Source organism: Suncus etruscus, chromosome 1, assembly GCF_024139225.1.
Source record: "Suncus etruscus isolate mSunEtr1 chromosome 1, mSunEtr1.pri.cur, whole genome shotgun sequence".
In the NCBI taxonomy this organism is placed as follows: Eukaryota; Metazoa; Chordata; class Mammalia; order Eulipotyphla; family Soricidae; genus Suncus; species Suncus etruscus.
Genome location: NC_064848.1, coordinates 130,734,581 through 130,756,439, shown reverse-complemented (window position 1 = coordinate 130,756,439; position 21,859 = coordinate 130,734,581). Strand labels below are relative to the sequence as shown.

The following is a 21,859-nucleotide window of genomic DNA, read 5'->3' as shown; positions in this document are numbered from 1 at the left end:
ATCTCTTGATTTTGTTATGAATTGGTATTTTTGGAAAGGAGGAAGGGAGATTTAGTGAGGCAAACAGTGTTTTTATTGTCCATCTTCAAAGCTGAAATACTTCCACATTTTACACAAAGTTTCCCTAAATTCCAAACACCACATGAGTAATTTTCCTTTTAGTGATAAAATTTAACACAATTCTCAATATGATTTTATGTTACTGGGACACACCTGAATTGCTAAAAGGTCCTTTGGGCCTCTTGGAGACTTTTTAGAAACCATGATGTGCTGGATATCTAGTTTGAGGGCTTGGGTATTGTATTCTACCTCTGGAGCATTTTCTTATGATAGTTTTTAGTAGTCATCTATTTTATCTGATTATATCTGATGAAAATGACATTTATCTGAGGAAATGAAGTTTGGTTTGGTTTTAATATCAAGGCCACTCAGTCATGTTTCTGGTTACTTTCAAGCTGATATCTCTAATGTCTAAATTAAATTCATTTTCTTTAGAATTTTGTGGAAATAAAATACAGATGTGCATATTTTGCCCTATAGCCTCTAAACTAGAGATTTCAGAGAAAGATAGCATTGCTAGTCCCTGGACACTATATTTGTATCCTTCAAAACTACATGACAATTATATGGTGTTCACCCTCTCTGGCTTATTTGATAGAACAATGGTTTCAAATTTACTTTTGTTTCTAACTTTACCGGAGACAATACTTTCTGTGCTTTAAGCTACTTGGCTTGACTAAGTATATTATTTTATGAGCCCTATGAGACTAATAAACTTGGTAATTCAAACTGGTTTGTGCAGTTTTATTTTTCGGGTGACTTTTCCAACTTTAAAATAAAAAATCATTCTTTTGGCCTACCTCAGTTTGAACCAAATAATTTCTCTGTGAACGAATGTGTTTTAAAAAGCCAAATATGTTGACATTTCCTTCATGTTGAAGTTGTTGCAACATACTGTCCAACACAATATATGTGCCTGTTCTTCCAACTCCAGCACTGAAGAAAGAACAATTATTTCAATGTCAAACATTAACAACATTTGAAGATTAGACTGAAACCTAACTACAAACACGTTTGAAATCATGGTACTTAAATAAAAATATTATTTTAAAAAATTGAAGACAAGAGAAACAGGGTACTATTGCTTCATGAGGACAGAGTTTCCATTAGACATAATGAGAAAAATGGAAACAATGGATTGGACAATACTGTGAATATAATTAAGATAATTTAATTAATATAAACAGTAAAATTTATAATCCGTGTTATGCATATTTTACCACATTAACCTGTTTTAATAAATAAAAAAACAACATTTGAAGATAGGTTACTACTGGTTTCCTTGTCTATTTAAATAATCTCTTTCTCCAAGCAAATGAGCCACATAATAACTATTTAAATAACACATTAAGCATTAAGAGGATATGCAGTTTAAGCATTAAGAGGATATGCTTCAAATAACAAAAGTTTAAAAATGTGCTATAGGTCAAACTGAAAAACCACTTTTTTAAACAGACTTTTATATCTTGGACAATTATATTTCTTATTTACAATAAACTATACAATGACAATATTATGAGTCAGAACACAACAAATAACCATTTAACCAGAACAAAATGAAAGCCTCAGCATCATCAAACTTTGAAAAGAAAAGGTCTCTGAGTTTGTACTGCCTTGAGAGACAGGTTTGTAAAGGTTTCCACATTAATGGGAAAAGAATTTGATAAAAAAAATTCAGCTGAAAATATCATTGCAGTGAGATTGTGAGGAATAAAGCATAACTTCAGTCATTTCTAAAGGACCATTATCTCCAAACTTCTTCACAGCAGCTACCAGAGGGAAAGAATTCATAGCCAGGGATTCTTTTCAAATGCTCTGACAAGTAGAAAGTGCTAGAGTGGAAAATTAGCACCTGCACTGCACAATACCTTGCTCCTTCTCTATTTGCTAAGAAACAATCTCTGACCTTCAGAGCTATTTTTCTTATATCTTCCTGTTTCTCTCAGCTTATTGTCAAGCTAACAGATAAAAAAACCTCAAGATGGCTCTCTCAAACTTTGTCTGAGAACTCCTGATACAGGAAAATAGAATATGTCATATAAGTTGCATATCAAAGAAAACCCTTGACTTCTGTAAACACTTTGATAAAAAATACTGCATATAGAAATAAATTTTATTTTTATGGCTGTAAAGCTGTTAATTTTTTTTCTTTTGTTGAAGCATCATTATTTCAATTCATCCTCCTTATTTTTAAAATTAAAAGACTGAGACAATGGTGAATTGATGGTATACTCAATATTATAACATTAGAAAAATAGTAAAGAAATGAGAAAAGGATTTTGCATTTCAGTAAATTCCTCCTTGATTTTTGTAATATAAAACTGGCATAATATCTCTATAATAAATTGTTATTTCCCAGGAACAAGAGCTTTGTTTCAAGCATTTTTATTTCATGATATATAAATAAATTGAATATTTATTTAATGACAAAATACAGTTTGTCTGCCTCATACAGTTAAAACTTGAAATTTGGTTTAAAAGTAAAACAGAATAATGATAATCATTAAAAACTCCAGTGTTTCAGAATATTCTTCAATCAAATCCTGAGTCTAGAATACTCATTTTCTTTTTTTCTTTCTTTCTTTTTTTTTTTTTTTGTTCTTTGTTTTTTGGGTTTTTTTTTTTTTGTTGTTGTTTTTTTTGGCCACACCTGGTGATGCTCAGAGGTTACTTCTGGCTATGTGCTCAGAAATCACTCCTGGCTTGGGGGACCATATGGAACTCAAGGGGATTGAACTGGGGTCTGCCCTAGGTTAGCACGTGCAAGGCAAGCGCCCTACCACTTGCGCCACCAGTCTGGTCCCAGAATACTCATTTTCTTTTTTTTTTTTTTTTTTTTTTTTTTTTTTGGGTTTTTTTTTTTTTGGGTCCACCCGGCAGTGCTCAGGGGTTATTCCTGGCTCCATGCTCAGAAATTGCTCCTGGCAGGCACAGGGGACCATATGGGACGCCGGGATTTGAACCGATGACCTTCTGCATGAAAGGCAAATGCCTTACCTCCATGCTATCTCTCCGGCCCCAGAATACTCATTTTCTAATGAACAATACTTAGAAGAATGAGATTTCAATTACATTTCTCTCACTCCAGGAGATCACTCCTACTCTCAAAAATCTTTTATTTCATTTTTGTTAGTACAGCATTTCTATCATTCAGGAAATATACCTCTGAAACTCACCTGCAATGAACAACAACAGGCCCTACTGCATGTCTCTTGGCATGGGATGCCTTTCTCACAAAGGTCAGCACAGGCAGGGAATACTCTGGTACACCCATGTCAGGCCATTGTGTGTAGTGGTACTGTGTAATCACACGCCCACTGGACCTTCCTTTCTGGGAGCCCTGGAGAATTTTAGATAACAGAACACTCATAGACACACACCATAAACATCAGGATTCATAGCTTGATATATGTAGTTCATAACAAAGCAAACAAAGCATATTGTCATTTGTGGTAAGTAATTTTATGTATTAACTTGATTAGACTATTGTCTCTCATGGTATAGTCAAGTACCCATCATGTCAGATATTACTGTCAAGGCAATTTTGAGATGTGATTGACATTAAGGCAGTAGAATTTGACAAAACATATTAAGCTACAGAATGCAAACAGGCAGTGCCCAATTATTTCAAGATCTTAAGAAACAGTACTAAAGCTTTCCAATAGGAAGAATTATCCTTAAGACTGCAATCTGTTTGCTTTTTGAATGGACCTAAGTCTGGGTCAGCTCTTTATTGGCTAAGACTGCAGGTCTGCCTATACATTTAACATTTGTATTTCACACAGTCATGGTCTTAAAATTTCTATTTCTGTGTATCTATCTCTCTGGGCCCGTCATTCTGTTCCTTCCTCTTCTCCACTCTTTCTCTTTTATATTTCTTTGGAGAATCATATGTAGAATATAACATTGTTCTGTTTTCATTTCCCTTCTCTTATAATAATCACCACTATATCTAACATACACATTCATCATACAGGTCAAGAGTTTTTTATTTTTTTTAGCACTGTACTGTAGCTGTACTGTACTGTAGTCACTGGCATCATGGCCAACTGGAATCCAAAGCCAGGTTTAGAGACTTGTAAGATAACTTTGGGATAGAGGTGAAATTGGCATGTGAACTTAAAATTCTAGTTGTATTTTACCCTATCTTGGTCATATCAACAGTTGCTTAAAACTAGCCATACTTTGCAGACTCACCTTTTTAATTTTTGTGTTTCTTAAAGTAAAATTTCTCACAGTGTAATATGCAAGCATTTGAACACTCTTCTGAGTGACGAGAAAGTTCCCATACTCTTCACTACCATCAACAGGCCAGTACTGATCACATTTTCTCTGCAAAAGGAAGAGTAGTTACTGTTTACTTACGGTATTTCAAATTCTCAGTGCAAATGTTGTCCCTGAAATCAGTCAGGTTCTGAGAATAGGACAGTAAAATGGTCCTGGATTTTCTAAGTTTTTTTCTTTTTCAGTAATCACAATGTAGTTTGACAGGAAACCATATAATGTGTTTATTTGTATATGTATAGATAAAGAGTTGTAGGACTGAAAGTGACTTGAGATGCGCTGGCCCAAATCTCCAGCATCAGAGAAGAAAATATTAGTCCAGTATGAGAGTCTGGGTCCTGTGAATTATATAATATTTATATATATATATATATATTTTTCCCACTATGAAGATTGTATTTCAGTAACAGATAAGCTTGACTTTTAGTAAAAGATTTTTCCCTCTAATTTGACTAGTTTCCCTTTAGCAGTCATACTTCCTTGAAAGAATTCCAGCTTTTGCTGCATATTACAAAAAAAGCTTTAAACACTATTCATCATTACTTTGAAGATGTTGTAACAATTTTTCTACATACTCTTCCTTTCTCAACCAGGTTGGTTATCATGACAATAACTTCCACATTATGCTCCCATATCATTCTCCAGAAATCTTCAGCTGTGGATTTCAGTGGCCCTTGGGCAGCAATGTAAGCTTTTGGTCTGTTGTAGCCCTGCAGAATCAAGCGACAGATGCTTCTTAACTGTACCATACCTATATTTTCATGTCAGAACATTTTCTTTGTATAAAATAAACTTGTAAAATTAGAGAGCCAGAGAAAATTAATATTGACAAAATCAAACACTTCTTAACCTTTTCAATGTTTTAAAAAGGAAAACTCTTTGACATAAGCATAATTCTCATCATCTTTAGCATGAGTGCATTTATTACAAAATTATTTTATATGTTTCCTATCTAGTTGGTAATTACATTTCATTATAATATTTTTGAGCAATTGGGCCCAATCAAATCCTGTTGTCCACAACAGTTTGAGAACCTCAGTTTTTTTCATCATGTGCTTATCTGTGGTTGACATTAACTAGTCACCCTGTGCTTGGTGGTACCATTAACTATTGTTGGCCAACATTCCTTACATACATAAATCTTAATTCTTAACCTGTGCCAAATGGAAGCATCATCCTTAAATTGGAGATGAGGAAACTAGAGAGCAATAAAGTTTTTCAAGCTCCCACAACTAGATGATGGCAGAACTAGGATTCAAAACCATTGTAATTTTGAATATCATTCCTGATCTCATTAATACATATGAATTTCCTCTAGAACAACAAAGTGGTTGCTTATACAAATCCACTATATATTTATATTTGGTGCTCTTTTCTTTGAATTCACTGTTCAACATAGCAATGTCTTGAAGGTAGCAAGAATTTGGGGTCAGTGTCAGGAAAGAATCTGAGCTCTGTGAAAACCCAGTAAACCAGTCATCTATATTACCTGCAAAATTGCAATAAATGCTGAGCATCTTGAAAAATGTGGAAGATGATAAATGAGGATAATTATTTTAAAAATCCTGTATTTTTCTTGGAGGCATTTTTCAATTGGAGTTTGTTGATCATTTGCCAACCATATAGCAATTACATTGAAAATAAGCACTTTTTCTCTAATTATCTTTTAGAAATTATAAACCTATTTGAATTCCCTCTCTCTTTTAGAAGATAACGAAATATAATAGCCTGAGTGATTCTGCCAGAAACCACTTACTATTCATTTGTGCTTTTATAATTTATCATATAGAAATATTTTAAGAGCAAGTATATATGTGGCATAGCAGTATAAAAATTGCAATGTAATTTCCATAAACATTTCAATAAAAAACATGCTCACATCAACATAATTTGCGTTGATATAATCAGTCAGTTTGCCATCTTTTTCAGCAAGTTGTGCAAGTTTAACCCTACTATGATCATCTGGAAAACAAAGAGAAGTATAGCATGAAGTACTTTTCAAAACAAAGATCATTAATATTTATATAACAAGTTACCAAATACAGTTTCAACTAATGCAAAAAAAATCACTTTCTTTTTGTTGTTTTCTTTGTTTGATTTTTTTTATATATATTTTGGTGGTGCACTGATGGTGCTCAGGGCTTCTGGCTTGGACTCAGGAATCCTTCTTGGTGGATTCAAGGGACATATGGAGTGCTGGGGATCCAACCCAGGTCAGTCAGTCACCTCTGTGCAAAGCAAACGCCCTATCTACACACTGTACTATCATTTGGTCCCAAAATCACTTACTTTCATTGGCTTTGGTGGAATGAATGGAGATATGAGTATGATAAAGATTCAGATAACAATAGCTTCTGTCTTGAAGATGGTTTTAACATAGAAGGCACAAGAAGAATAGATACTTAGAAAATAATGCACAAATGTCAAGGAAAGATTCAAAGATGAGGAGGACACAAATTCAGAAGTGGTACTGACTTGAGATAATAAAAATTTGGGGCTTACTCAAGTTCAGATTCTTGTCTATATGTTTCTTTGTTGGCCTTTTTCCAAACTGGAGAAGTCTGTGTTCTCTCTAGAACAGGCACTTTTCCTTTTTCTCCCCTCACATATTTGCAAGTAAGTTTCAATAAAACTACCTTAATTCAAAAGCAAACTAACCAACATTTGCACAGAGGCGGGATCATGAAGGTTGATGAGGTTCTAAACACAGTGAGGGTGGTGACAGCCTAAAGTCAAAGAGATCTGACTGGCTAATTTCTAGGAAGAAAAATAAATGGCACTGATGATTCCACTTTTTAGGACAGCTTTAGATTCATCAGTTCTGAGCAACTTGTGAAAGCATTCAATGCATGCAAAAGTATCAGACACTGGACATGTTTATTATTATTATTATTATTATTATTATTATTATTATTATTATTATTATTATTATTATTGTGGTTTTTGGGTCACACCCGGCAGTGCTCAGGGGTTATTTCTGGCTCCAGGCTCAGAAATTGCTCCTGGCAGGCACGGGGAACTATATGGGACACCGGGATTCGAACTGATGACCTCCTGCATGAAAGGCAAACACCTTACCTCCATGCTATTTCTCCGGCTCCACATGTTCATTATTAACAGAAATATTGTTCCCTTCTAGTTGGCCTCAAAATGGTTCACTATTCATATGACAAAAAGTCCTACAAAATCAAGGTTTAAATCTTCTGTTCACTTTTAAGACTACTCATGAAACTATGCAGGCCCATCCCAAACTTTCATATCCTAAAGGTCTCAAAGCACCTGATGGATGCTCCTCTCCAGAAGCAATTGTGTGTCTCCATATTTATAATGGCAGGGGGTGGGTAAGTGTACTCAAGTCACACATTGGTAATGAGGCTCAGCAACAAATATATTGCATTGGTGAGACTTTGGCTTTGATGCTCAGCATAGGAAAAAAAGCAAAAAAACATAGCAATGAGAAAGAAATCAAGGACAATTTAAGTTTTATACTTACAGGCAACAATGTTTATGTACCGGTTCTTGTGTTTATTGTCCGGATGGTTGGAGCTGTCTGCTGTAATACCTAAATCAACAGTACAGCTCTGTACTTCCTGTAAAAACATTGTAGGTATATCTTTAAAAATACATTCTTTAAAATAAAGTGCCTTAAATATAATAAAAAAACAAAATTAAATAATTTTTTTATGTTACAATTATTATCTTGGCTAATAGAAAATGCAGTGAAATAATGCCTTACCTGATAAAACTCTTTCAGTGTCTAATGAGGGAATGAATGCCAAAAAAGTAAAGAAATCAAATTCCACAGCAAACGACAAATGAGAAAAAAAAAGTGTTCATATTAGGTTTACAATGGAAAACTATGATCATGCAATAAATACATTTGTCAAATACTAACAAAGCAAGAATGTTTCAGAGTTGCATGCAAACTAAAACTCTTATTTGGAATCTTAAATTTATAAAATACTATTAACACATTTAAAAAGACTGATAAATAATATAAAAATTTTAAATACAAATGAGAAAACACACATTTTTGACATATTTGGTCATACTAGTCGAATTTATTGATATCCCAATACAATTTATTTGTAATTCTAGCACTATTTGACACTATAAATTAGTGGAAAATTTTTTTTTGTTTTTAGAGTAATTTTCAAGAGTAAAAAAAGAAAAAGCTTCCTACTATTCAGTTTATAACAATTTAGGGCAATCAAAACACAAAAATTTCCTAAAAGTTTTACTAGTTATATCATTATTTTTAAGCAAAATTCAGAAACAAAATGATAATTTTTTCCATTATTGTTAATATTAATTAGAAGGTCATTTTTTCTTGAACATCAATAAATATGAAAAGTGTTATGAATTGATGAAAAATCTTTTCAGGTATACTTTAGTCTCAATATATTTACTTGGGATTTGCAATATATGATATAAAATAATAGGAAAGTCTTATAATTTGAGAAGACATGTTTTAATTCAAATAGCTGTTAACTCAAGTATGATTCAGTTTATTAGCAAAATGACCGTATTTCTCCTCTTTAAAATTTTAAAATCTTTGTAGCAAGTTATTCTGGCTCTTTTTTTTTAAAACAAATTAATATAAGAACTAATTAAAAGGTACAGCATTATTAGTTATTCAGCTAATTATTATATTTATTATGTTAATGAATCATTCTTTTACTTTGTCTCAAAAACTGTAAAATTAGACATTTTAAATGAAAAATGCAAAGTTATTTTTATTTAATTTATTATTCACTGTTTCATAATAAATGATTTATTTTTGTGAAAACTACTACTCTGCTTTGAGCATAACTACTAGCATTTTATTAATATTAATTGTCCTTTACCTTGGGAAGATGAACTCCATCTCTGGCATATCCTTTTTCAATTATGATTTTGTTTGATGTGTGGCTAACTGTTTTTGTGAAATAACATTACATCATATAGTGGCCTCCAGATTAAGTTATATAGAGATACTTATGTATTTTTATTTTGTAAGTATATATATTATTCTATTTTACTTAACCATTACCTAATACTGTTTCCTTAGCCAATGAAGCTATTACCTAGACTTCTTTTAAGATTACATGCATTGGCTTCTATTTTATTTTACTTAGTAAATACATCACATTTACTTCTCTATATTTCAACTTCTAAAAGATTTCGAATCTATGACATTTTCCTTCTCTAAATATGTATTGGTGGACGTGATTCCTGCCACGCAGTGGCTGAGTACAAGGAGTGGCTGGGTACAGTGGACCAATGCATTCTAGTCAGAGTCAGAGGTTAAAGGAGGAAGATGGCCAAAAAGGTGTGAAAGTCTTCATGTAGAGAGGGACACGAGAGGAGATGGAAGAAATAGCAAGGCAATGGGTTTTAAATATCATAGGCTTCAGACTGTCCTGTTAGTTGTTAATTTTTAGTTCATTTCACTGGAGAGGTTCTCATCGGCAATAGGAGTAGAAAAAAGTAAAAACAAATAATTTCCAGCTCAGTGAATGTTGTATGTGGAAGAACTTAAAAGAAAGACTAGCATCCAAAAAAAAAAAAAACACTAGCATATTGAAGTGTTCAAAACAGTAAATTTGAGTTTTTTTGTGGTTGCTAATTCTGTGTTGATGGTATTCTGTATTGAAAAATCCATTTAACTGATAGTTTAGAAGGCTGTATTAAATTTGTGGTGAAATTCTTTTCTCCTTTAAAGAGTATTTTATTAGATTTAAATATTTTACAAATACAATATTTATTTTTAAAATAAAATATTTAAATATTTTATAAGTTATTTAAATTATTTGATGATTTAACTTAAAATAATGATAAAAGAACTAGAAAAAGTTTCTCAGATGGTCAATTTTATTTTTTAAAAGAAATTTTCTTTAGAGGTTGGGATTTTACCTTGCATAATGAAAATGTTATGCAAGTGTTTCAACTTTTACATTGAAGTCCTTAAAACTAAAAGCTTAAATAAATGTTATATGCAAGAAAATCATGAGATTTAGTGGCTTATTATATTATGTATATAATTTAGAAAATTACAAAGAAGCAACATTAGTAATTCAGATTTCAGTTAAAAAGTGTATTGAGGGGGCTAGAGTGATAGCGCAGCGGTAAGGCTTTTGCCTTGAACGCAGCTGATCCAGGACAGACTTGGGTTTGATCCCTGGTGTTCCATATGGTTCCCAAAGCCAGGAGTGTTTTCTGAGTGCATAGCCAGCAGTAACTCCTGAGAGTCACCGAGTGTGGCCTCAAAACCAAAAAAAATTTTGTATTGGGGATTAGTATACTGGAAGAGAATTGATAACACTTTCTATTTTCCCACTAGTACAACCTGGTATTTGTAATGGAAAAAAAAACCAATTTTCTAAATTATATGATAAACATGAGATATTTCTTAAACACATAATGATTATGAAACTAATATTCTTTCTAGAAGCAAGAATGATTTCAATAACTATGTTAGGAAATAATATATTGCTGTATTTTAACTATTTTGTATGTTCTATACATACAAATAATTAAGTTAAATATCTTAAAATCATACCTCAAATTCTTCAGTAAACCCACTACTTGCATGTAAGTCTGCAACATGCTTTGGAAAGTGCTTTATTGGAATGGCTCCAACATCATCTAAGTGAATACAAAATATTAGGTTGGAAAGGATTGTTTGATAGAAAGAAGTGTACCTGTAACATAAATATTTATAAAATACCTTCTAAATACCTCAAAGTTCAATTATTCCTGTTTTCTACAGATTCTCAGCTGTTTAACAAAACACTTATAATTTTATCATATTTACTAGAAAGAATAATTTACATTTAGAAATATAATTTGATCAGTATCCTTCCTTTTATAACCCCCCAAATTTTATTTTTAATGTTAATTTATAAATACTAGCAAAAAGCCTCAATTGTCAATGGACTGAATCTCTCTCTGTCTCTGTCTCTGTCTCTGTCTCTCTGTCTCTCTGTCTCTCTGTCTCTCTGTCTCTCTCCTCTCTCTCTCTCTCTCTCTCTCTCTCTCTCTCTCTTTTGTATAATTCCAGGAGAATCAAACCCAGGGTATCACACACTCAAGGATAGTGCAGAGTTACAACTCGCCCTTGAATGAGTTTGTATAGATAACCCATTGCCATAAGTGGGAGCTACATATTAATTATGATGAAAAATGCTGAAATAATATATTTTTAATTGTACTGGTGGCTCTATTTGATAGTCCAAATTCAGTTTTTGATTCTTAAGTTTTCCTTAAAAATAGTCAGATTTGAAACTACTCTGACAACTATGGTGACAATGTCAATCAGAGAAGTAGAATGCCTGTCTTGAATATAGGTGAGGAGGTGGGGCAGGGAGGAGGGAGATTGGGGGCATTGTGATGGGAATATTGCACTGGTGAAGGGGGATGTTCTTTTTAGGACTGAAACCAAACTACAATCATGTCTGTAATCAAGGTGCTTAAATAAAGATTTAAAAAAGATTTGAAAAATAGTGTTCCTTTTCTATAAGTAATAGAAACCATTTAGATATAAACCAATCATTAAGGATAATGTCAAAAACCTTTAGAACTTTTAATTGGTAACACTTCAAGAATTCTAACTTGAAGATAGGCAATGTAAACAAAGTCACTGGATCTGTTAATTAATTGTGAAGGGGCCAAATTATTTTAACTGGTGCTGTCCCCTCCCCCTTCCCTGACAAAAATCTTTCTTAAACATATTACTAGCGCACAGTATGTAATTTCACAAATGATTTCTCTGACAAGGAAACATCAAACACATTTCACTAGAAACAAGTTATTTACATCAACAGATGTTCAACATCTAGGCCATTTAATATTTTAAAGCTTCAGTTACCAAGCATTATCTGATTTAGGAAAAAAAAAATCAGAATCCATCTGTTCTCTCCGTTAGCTGAGTGTACCTGAATACTAAAACTGAATTAGCCTGTTAGGCTAAAGAAGCACTAACAAAAGGTGTAATTCTATCTTCACACCTATAGAAGGATCTTGCCTTGAAGAAGCTTTTATAATTAGTTAAGAAAACAGAAATAATTTGTCACCTGTAAATAATTAGTTCTAGAAATACCCATTAAACCTATTGATACAGTCCTGAACAGCTAACCCTTTTTTTTTTTTTACTAGCAAAGTGATAACTTTTTATTTAAGGAAAGGTATTTGGTAATTTCTCTTATGAAATGATGAAGACTGGTGATAATTATTTTTCCATTACCTGATCTTACATGAAAATGTGCACATTGGATAAGCTGGAGTTCATTTTTGGGAATAATAAGGGAATGAAGAAACAGTTTTGATGTCTACTTTGAGAAGTAAAACATTGGGTTTCTAATTTTATGGACCAGGTCCTGATTATGGATCATTTAACTTATTGCTACTAATGAACAAGCAATGAATCGGGCTTTGGATAATATTATAGCTAACTTGCATATCTATGATGTCAATGTATCTGGAAGTATGTTAGAAAGTGTGGGAATAATAATGCAACATATAACTATGGGTTGTAAGTCTTAAATATCTAAGTATAAAATAAGAAATTATGCTGTATAGAATTTTAATATAAACCATAAAATAAATCAAATGGTGGTAAAAAAAAAACACAAGAGTTGATAGAGGAAAATATGCAAAAAAATTTAATTATAAAGAAAGTGCTCCTTTTTTATCTCCTGAGATTTTATGTAGATATCATGTAGAACTTGGACACTCAGGAAAAAAAATGTTGCATAGAGATGATTTTTTCCTCTTTGCCATATATTGGTGGCTCTATATTTTTGTCCCATTTCTTTTTGCATATCTATAGCTTGCAATTTTTAGGTAGATCTTTATTGGAATCACTTTTTTAATATGAAATATTCCTAAATAATAAGTATGATCTTGGTAAACCCTAGAGCTGAAAAGTCTCTTAAAAGGAAACTGAAAAAATTTCATTATTGTTCACTATTAGCCAAGTTCTGACACAAAGTTACTGTCTTTTCTTTCTTTTTTTTTTTTTTTGTGGTTTTTGGGTCACACCCGGCAGTGCTCAGGGGTTATTTCTGGCTCCAGGCTCAGAAATTGCTCCTGGCAGGCACAGGGGACCATATGGGGCGCCGGGATTCGAACCGATGACCTCCTGCATGAAAGGCAAACGCCTTACCTCCATGCTACCTCTCCGGCCCCAGTTACTATCTTTTCATGTTCAATTGTTTCACATTATTATTTTTAATATTATTATTGAGGTAATAGTTACATTGGTGTTAATGTTTATGCTCTTTTATATAAAGTTACCACATTTACACCACTACTAAAGTGCCAAAGACCAAATGCCAGAGACCATCCAAACAACAATTTTTGTGCCAACCCTAGTCTGTCTCTTCTATATCTCCTCTCTTTTTTCTCTCGTTCTCCTCTTTCCTTTTATTAACTTAGGGCTTGGTAACCTCTGTTCAGCTGACAGAATACAAGTGCTTGTTTACATTGGACATCGTCCATTTATTTGCATGGCCTTTTTATATAGTACATATGAGTGAGACCATATGGCATTTTTCTTGTCCCACTGTCTTATTTTGCTTAACATGAAATTCTCCTTCTAGTCTTTTTAACTAAATTTTAGGCTCACTTTCTTTTGTTTTGTTTTGTTTTGTTTGGATCACACTTGGCAGCGCTCAGGGGTTACTCCTGGCTCTATGCTCAGAAAATCGCCTCTGGCAGGCACGGGAGACCATATGGGATGCCCGGACTCGAACCACCGGTCCTTCTGCATGGAAGGCAAATGCCTTAACTCCATGCTATCTCTCTGGCCCCTTAGGCTCACGTTTTACTTTTGCCCCCATAATTTTAGAGAATTTTCCCCTCAAATATGGGTAAGAAAATATATACTAGATGACTGTCAAGAAAATTATTTTGTTCTTATTTTTATTTCTTCCTATATAAGCTTACCACATTGATTTAGTTTGAGTATGGAAAAATAAACAATCCAGTAATATCACTTAAAGCTTATATATTACTTTACTGCTTGATTATAAACTATTTTGCCATATATTTCATCTGACTGAGAACATTTAAAAACAACAAGAACAAAATATAAACTTAGGCTCCTGATACAGGATATAAAATATTTTGAATAACAGGAATATTTACTAACCTATATTATAATTCTTACACAATTCTGACAAGAATAAACAATCAGTATCATGCTTTTTGTTCACAATCAGCCAGCTATTACTGACTGTTACATTTCAAGCTATTACCTGAAATTGGAAAAATAGGTGTTGGAGGTGTGGATATTACTCGAGGAGATGTATTGTCCTCTAAATAAAAGTGTGCAGTCTGGAAGCATTTCCTGGAAGGAAATAAAGCAATTTATACAACTAGGTGCCATGGCTAGTAAGACAGCTTCTGAGCTGATTCAAAATAATGACAAATCTCAAAAAAATAAAATATACTCAGAAACCATACCTATCTTACAAAACACAAAGTATTAAAAGAACTTCAATATATGTTAAGCTTCCAATTGTACTTGTCCCAGATGTAGGAGAGGTTACGAATGTGGAGAAAACAGACAGTATTTGAAATTGTAGTTAGTACCAATTAGCAATCAACTAGTTAGAGTACTCCAATACTGAGTAACTTTTCCATGGATGCAGCCTACCAAGGAATCCAGACAACTTGGAAAGGACCAGAGTGGGATAAAAAGCACATACAAAAATTTTTGTAACTCAATAGTGAAACAATCATCTCATTCTGGACATGCTCTACTATTAGTCAAAGGCAAGAAGCTATTGCCACATACAGAGAAATAAAATTCCAAAGTGATAACATTTTAATAAAAAAAACAAGGCAGTTCTATACATACATTATGAAAATGCAACAGTGATAGAACTTATGTGAGGAAATAACGAGTGTATCACTAAAAACAAGGGTGATTTTCTTCCCAAATCTTCCCAGCTTTGTTGATGAGGATTTTGAGAATGAATATATTTGGAATCAATGACAACCATGACCTATAGTGTCACCAGAATTTATTTTCATTCAGATGATAAGAGTAACATCTGGTGAGAGCACACCACAAACTATTGAGAAGAGCAAAGAACCAACTGCTGCTAAACTAATGAAACCATCCTTAATTACAAAAATTTAGATAATTAAAACTGCTAATGACAAGCTTTGATGTGGGTCACTTAATTAATTGAAAGTTTTTACTCATGAGTGTTTAAATTGATAGAAATATCTGTTTGAATGAAAGTGCTACTTTTGTTTACTTTTTTTTTTTTCTATAAAAGATTCACGCTGTAAGGCATTAATCCTACTTAGTTTTAAGAGAATAATAATTCTTGGGGCTGGGAAAATAGTTCAAAAGTTCAGAACACACACTTTCCATGTGAGATCCTGAATTTGATCCTCAGGCAGTGCATAGCATTGAGCACCACTGAGAGTGGATTCTGTGGTCTCAATGCTGCTGGTTGAAAGCAACAGTGCACTGCCATACCAAGGCATTGAAGCATCCTGCATGGTTGGCAAAACAAACTTGAAAATGGTCCCTAGACCACTGAGCATTGCCTGGGAATCAAGAAAAGAAAAAGAAGGCCTAGAGTGTTTGATCCTACATCATACATAAAAAGGTGGAAATTCTTCAGTAATCAGTTTTATGTGTAAAATTCTTGAAATTGAAAATAGAAAATACTGAATAATTTCAGCAAGGTCTATAGGAACCCCCATGATCTGGTCCTTAATCTTCAGCAACCTGATCTCCCACAAAAGTAAGGTCCTTCCATACTTTTTAGATTCTTCATCACACTGACCATCTCTTTCTCCTTTAAAGAGGCATGGTTAATAATATATTAGAATATTTCCTCTTCTATTTTTTCTTGTTCATTTACCTTCATTCCCTTGTTTTTGACATTGGTTCAATTTGTCATTGTCTCTGTGGACTTCCTGAGCCAATGCTGAAGGAAAAGTCAGTCCATTCCCCTAATTTAAATATTTTTTTACTCCCCTGCTTGCTTTGTGGCATTGAATCCTATATGAAATACCTTACTAATGCAATGTGAAGAAATACACGTTCTTATATGTTTTGGGTTGTTTTTATCTCATCAGAGTGGGAGACCCACAGTCAGGGGACTTGGTTTTCATTGGAGAAGTGCTAGTCCTCAATGTTAAAAAGATTGTTCATCATATTGTAAGTACCCATCCTCTGTCTTTTAGTTTGATGATTTCTCTAAAATTACTGGTATAAAATAAGGTTGCCTATTTATAATCTTAATTCCAAATACAAATAAAATTCAAAAGGACAATGTGACTAGCAAAAATATTCTCTCTGCAGCTGATGTCTTTGGTAATCAAATCTCTAGTTACATAATAGAGAACCTAAGAATGCCTTTATAGGTGATCATGCTACCTAAAAGAAGTAATGAAGGGAAAAGCAATTACTGAAATGTTTCACATATATGAGGAATATAAAAAGAAAACTAAAGCAAATGAACTAGCAGTAAAAAACTAACTCCTCTCTTCAGTGGTTACTGAGGGAAAGTGGGTTACGGTAGGAATTCATGTGGGAAGGGTGTATTTTAAGTGGTGGATAGCACTGAACTTTTAACCTATACTCTGAAGGGTAAGTGAATGATAAACTGATCTTTTAATAGTGGGGATGAGTGTCTGCAAAGAGAAATCAAGCAGAGAGTAGAATAAAGAGAAGGCAGTTAAGTGCTATAGAGTCAAGAGGCAAAGGATCATAATTAAAATCAAAGTTTGTAAACTGGAAAGAAAAGGCAAACAAGAAGAAATGGGTAAATTAATAGTCACATTTGTGATAAAGAAATTATCCTATCAATACACTCACAGAGCAGAAATCAGACTGGACAATAACAGGACAAGTTTATTTTCTCTCTGCTTCACTAATGAAGTATGTCTTGATAGACCAATAGAGAAACACCCGGCTTAAGACTTGAGTTAAAAGACACAAAACAAAAATTCTTTTGAGTCATCTATAATGCATGATTCCAAGAAATGGTTTCTATTTGTTTTACAAAGAATCTTAGATATATAAAATGCCTTAAAGTACAGTATGATAGCTGTTGTAAGAATCGCTGACAACATTTCTGAAATAAAAAAACCCTGTTAAATACCTTCATTAAAAAGAGTTGTTTTTACCATGAATCATCTTTATTTAACTTTTAAGTTATTACTTATTGAGGTCATATCTAATGATGATTGGAGGGTTGTAGCTTTGCACATACTGAGCATGTCTCTACTCCTTGAGATTTTAGACTTGTCCTTTTTATAGTTTTTTCTTATGCCATCTTAACCTATGTTCTTCTTTCAAACAAAGTACAGAAACAAAGCTGCTCTCTTCTTCCACTATTTTTTTTTGTTTTTATTTTTTTTTGGGGGGGCACTTCAGGGACTAACCACCTGGTGGCCCTCAGGTATTCTCTTGGCTCTGTGCTCAGAAATTACTCTTGATAACTTTGATGGATCATAGGGGATGCTGGGGGATTGAATCCCGGTAGGCCAAGTGTAAGGCAAAAACACCCTAACTCCCTACCCACTGTGCTATCATTGCAGTCCCAATTCTTCCATTGCTATTTTTTTATGTCTTTCTTGTAGTGAATAAAAAATTATCTTCTTATTATATTGATATTTTATAGTTCTGTAGGTGACATTTATTTTTAATATTTTGGTGCCCAGTATTATTTAATCACTAAAGTTTACTTCTGACCTCCACTCTTTTTTCATTTTTCTCCTTAAATTTCTGCTCTAAATATAGAAATAGATTTAACATCCTGGAGCTATCTCTTTCTGTGGAAACACAGTATTTTTTCTCACTGTTTTAAATATAGTTTTTATGACTAAATGCCCATTCAATAATCTGCCAGGTAAATAATGTTCCTTTTAAAGACAGCCTTACAGTACTTCTCTGTGATACAACCCTGCATTTTCTAATCAAACTATAGCAATCTAGCTTCTTTATTTCTTCTTCACCCTACCACAAACATTCATTTATTTCACATTTATAAAGACTATTTTGAGGGCCTAAAGTTATTGCACAGTGGGTAATGTGCTTCTCATCTATGTAACCAATCTGGTTCAATCCCTAGCACTCAATATGGTTCCTTAATTCATCCTTAGAAGTGATCCCAAAGTACAGAAATAGGATGTAGCTCCGAGTACCATCAGCTATAGTTCAAAACCAAACAATAATTTATACACACACACATCCAATTATATGTGTACTAGGGTAACGGTAGCTTTCTTTCATAAAGTTGACTTCAGTTTAATTTTGACACTAAATATGGATTCCTGAGCACTGCCATTAGTAATACAAGTATGGAGCTAAGAGTTCATCTGATCACTAATGAGTGTGGCTCAATTATTCCTAAGAACTGCACCAAAAAGAGATGCCTAACTAATAAGTAGTCTTTGGTTCATGGAAATTATTCTACATTATTTTATTTTAAATCTTTATTATTTGTTGGTGAAGGGAATTATTTTGCCATATATTTTGTTTGTGTTTATAGCTTCAGGTATTTTTTATAAAACAGGGACATGTGTTTTGATGTTTTAAACCCAACTCTTATTATGGTTCCAGGAAGACCATAGGTGTAAAGATTGAAGAATAAGATGGCTTTTCAATATCAAGTAAACTACACCTATCATAAATTGGATATAAGTTCTCTGGTATCCCTGAATCTCAAATAAAATAAAGTCTCAAAGATTTGTCACGGAGAAGAAGAAAATATAGCTGGAGAATGCTGTATGAATGGATGGAATGATGGATATTTAGATGCCTTGAAAGAGAATGCATGTTCCTAGTACATATTTAATAATTTATAAATGACCACTGTGGTAATGAGTCTATTCTTTTCTGTTGTTCAATCAAGTATTTGATAATTTCAGGAAATATTGCTACTTTCATGAGCATATATAAAATCATACAGAAAAATATATAATACAGAAAATTTAATAAGCACAAACTAAATTTTGAATGAAGTTTTCTGGATATTGTTCAAAGGTGTTTCTAATACAGTCTTATCTGCAAATTAGATTCTGTTCAAAGGCAGCAGCATAGTAAAAAGAGGCTTTCATCTTAAGTTGGTAACTAATATCAATGCTCTACAAATATGAATTTAAGATAAAATAAACTAATACTGTTTTTCCGTTACCACTTCCGCCTTTATATCTCAACTAAAACAACTGTGTTTCTGAAAAGTTCTTTTCAATCGTGATCTTGATGAAGTATCATTCTGTTATATGTTCTTTTGGTATAGTTTAAGCTGTAATCAAAACAAGCTCAAAAATGTGCTTGTTGTCTTCTTGAAAAAGAACATTTTCAAAATCTTTCTTATTGAACAAATATTGCATCTTAAAAACTTTTGAGTTGGCTCTTGTTAATTTACCTTAAAACATCTGGAAAATAATTTCCAGGCATATTATTTAGTGTATGACAAGATTCAATATCCAGAGTCCATCTGTTCTGTATAAGCAGAGAGTGTCTGCAAGTCTATGTGCTAAGTGTTGATAACTATGTCTCCTGTTAATTATCACTCAGCCATGACGAAAAAAGTGATGACTGTTTTAAACTTGAAGACATAGGTCCTATCAATCAATGTTAATCTGATTATTTAATTTACACCTTCTCATCACAGTAAGCATTTAGAATTATAACTAGAAATGCTTAATTAATTCAACTTTACATCCTCTTATACATATGAAGCAATATTCATCGTACAATGTTCATCCCACACATAAAACAAAGAAGGTCTTATTGCAACCATAAAGGTGAACTTTGGAACCTATCCCCAAATGGAAAAGAGAAGAAACTCATATTTTAGGTGGGTAACATAACTAAGACCATTTAACAAATGCAACTAGAACTGGGAAAGGGATCCAGATTTTACCATCTTCAATTTGTTCATTTGTCTTGTTAGCACAAGATTTTTCTGAAGATTTATGCAAATACAAAGGAATGCATAAATATTGGTAAATTAGAGCTGATATTTCCAAAATATAATTTATTGTTTCACTTTGGAATTTTTTTCCAAAATATTGGATTAGAAAATATTTTAATATATAAATTTGGAAAAATTTGTAAGGACCATATCATTATTAGGGCTCTTATTAGCATGCCAGTAACTTTTTTTTAGACTTTTTCACGGGCTGAAGTTTCTAGCAAGAAGTTAACATGTTTCTATTTTGACCACTTTTTATCTACAAATGTGTCTAAACTGGAATTTGAGTAAAACTCACAAACATCGAAGAAAGCACTGGTACTATAATTTTGTGGTTCAGCGTATAATACTCTTAGTGTATGAAAAACTTGGTCCCTTAAAGTAAGTTAATCTTAAATATTTATAAGGCCAGTTGTTATATTTTGAAATAAACCCAGGGTGACAATTCTGATGCATACAAGATATGTATTTAAGACAGAGTGTTCAAACACCAACTAAGCATTTTGTTTTCCTAGTACATAAAGTGTTACTAATAAAGAAAAGAAAAACATACTGATGAAGGTCACATTAGTTTTTTCATCTTTTTTCTTCACAAAATACATATGGATTAGCTCACTCTGAATAATATAAAAACACTCCAGATTATATTTTTCCATGGAATATCAGGTCACTAAACTGTTTCTTTTCAAATTTCTAAAATTCATGTAACAGATTAAAATACTTTAATTATTTCAATCTTATTACTACAAATCATTGACTTTGGGGGGTATGGGCCCACATCAGGAGGTTTTAGGACTTACTTTTAGCTTTGTGACCAGGGAACTAACTATATGAAATGCCAGGAATCTATCTTGGGTCAGCCACATATGTAAGGTAAACATCCTACCCATTAGCCCCTACTGATATATTTTGAAATTTATTTTATTGATTGAGATTATCTTTTTTACAATATGGTTAACAGTATTTTTCTCATGCACATAAATCCAACACCACATGATCCGATATCTTAATTGGAACTTTATTCTTTTTGTTTTGTTTTGTTTTGTTTTGTTTTTGGGCACACCAGGCGGTGCTCAGGGGCTCAGGGGTTACTCCTGGCTGTCTGCTCAGAAATAGCTCCTGGCAGGCACGGGGATTCGAACCAACCACCTTTGATCCTGGATCGGCTGCTTGCAAGGCAAATGCCGCTGTGCTATCTCTCCGGCCCGGAACTTTATTCTTACACACTGTTTACTATGGAGTAAAAATTTGTCCTGTTTTTCATTACATCTATTTATTTATTTATTGCCACACTTTGTCAGTGCTTGGGAAACCAGAGTAGTGCTCAGAACTGAATAAAGGTTGGCCAAATGTAAGGCAAGTGCCTAAGCCCTATTTGCACTTCCATATTATTTTAAAATTGCTTAACCATGATTGGCATTACAGGAAAACTGGGCTGGCAATAAAAATCAGATTAAACATGAAGTAGTAATCTGAACAAATGTGATATTGATGTTGGCAAGAAGTTAGGCCAACAAGTTTAGTAGGGAGTAGGAAGAGAAGCAATACAAATTCTTACTGAACAAAGATTTATAAATTAT

General features: G+C 32.9%; 1 protein-coding gene across 3 annotated transcripts in view; it reads right to left on the bottom strand.

Annotated features, from left to right (window-relative positions):
- PTPRZ1 (protein tyrosine phosphatase receptor type Z1) overlaps nucleotides 1-21,859 on the bottom strand; it is a 203,795-nt gene that overhangs the window by 22,546 nt on the left and 159,390 nt on the right. For 2 of the 3 annotated variants that reach the window (XM_049771087.1, XM_049771088.1), the window contains exons 14-22: nucleotides 14,583-14,674; nucleotides 10,886-10,971; nucleotides 8,081-8,101; nucleotides 7,838-7,934; nucleotides 6,224-6,306; nucleotides 4,920-5,054; nucleotides 4,258-4,392; nucleotides 3,237-3,400; nucleotides 861-996 (exon numbers count right to left, since the gene is read on the bottom strand). In XM_049771087.1, coding sequence (XP_049627044.1) covers nucleotides 861-996; nucleotides 3,237-3,400; nucleotides 4,258-4,392; nucleotides 4,920-5,054; nucleotides 6,224-6,306; nucleotides 7,838-7,934; nucleotides 8,081-8,101; nucleotides 10,886-10,971; nucleotides 14,583-14,674 — 949 coding nt within the window. The remainder of the gene's footprint in view (nucleotides 1-860; nucleotides 997-3,236; nucleotides 3,401-4,257; nucleotides 4,393-4,919; nucleotides 5,055-6,223; nucleotides 6,307-7,837; nucleotides 7,935-8,080; nucleotides 8,102-10,885; nucleotides 10,972-14,582; nucleotides 14,675-21,859) is intronic. The other variant, XM_049771089.1, reaches the window with a different exon arrangement.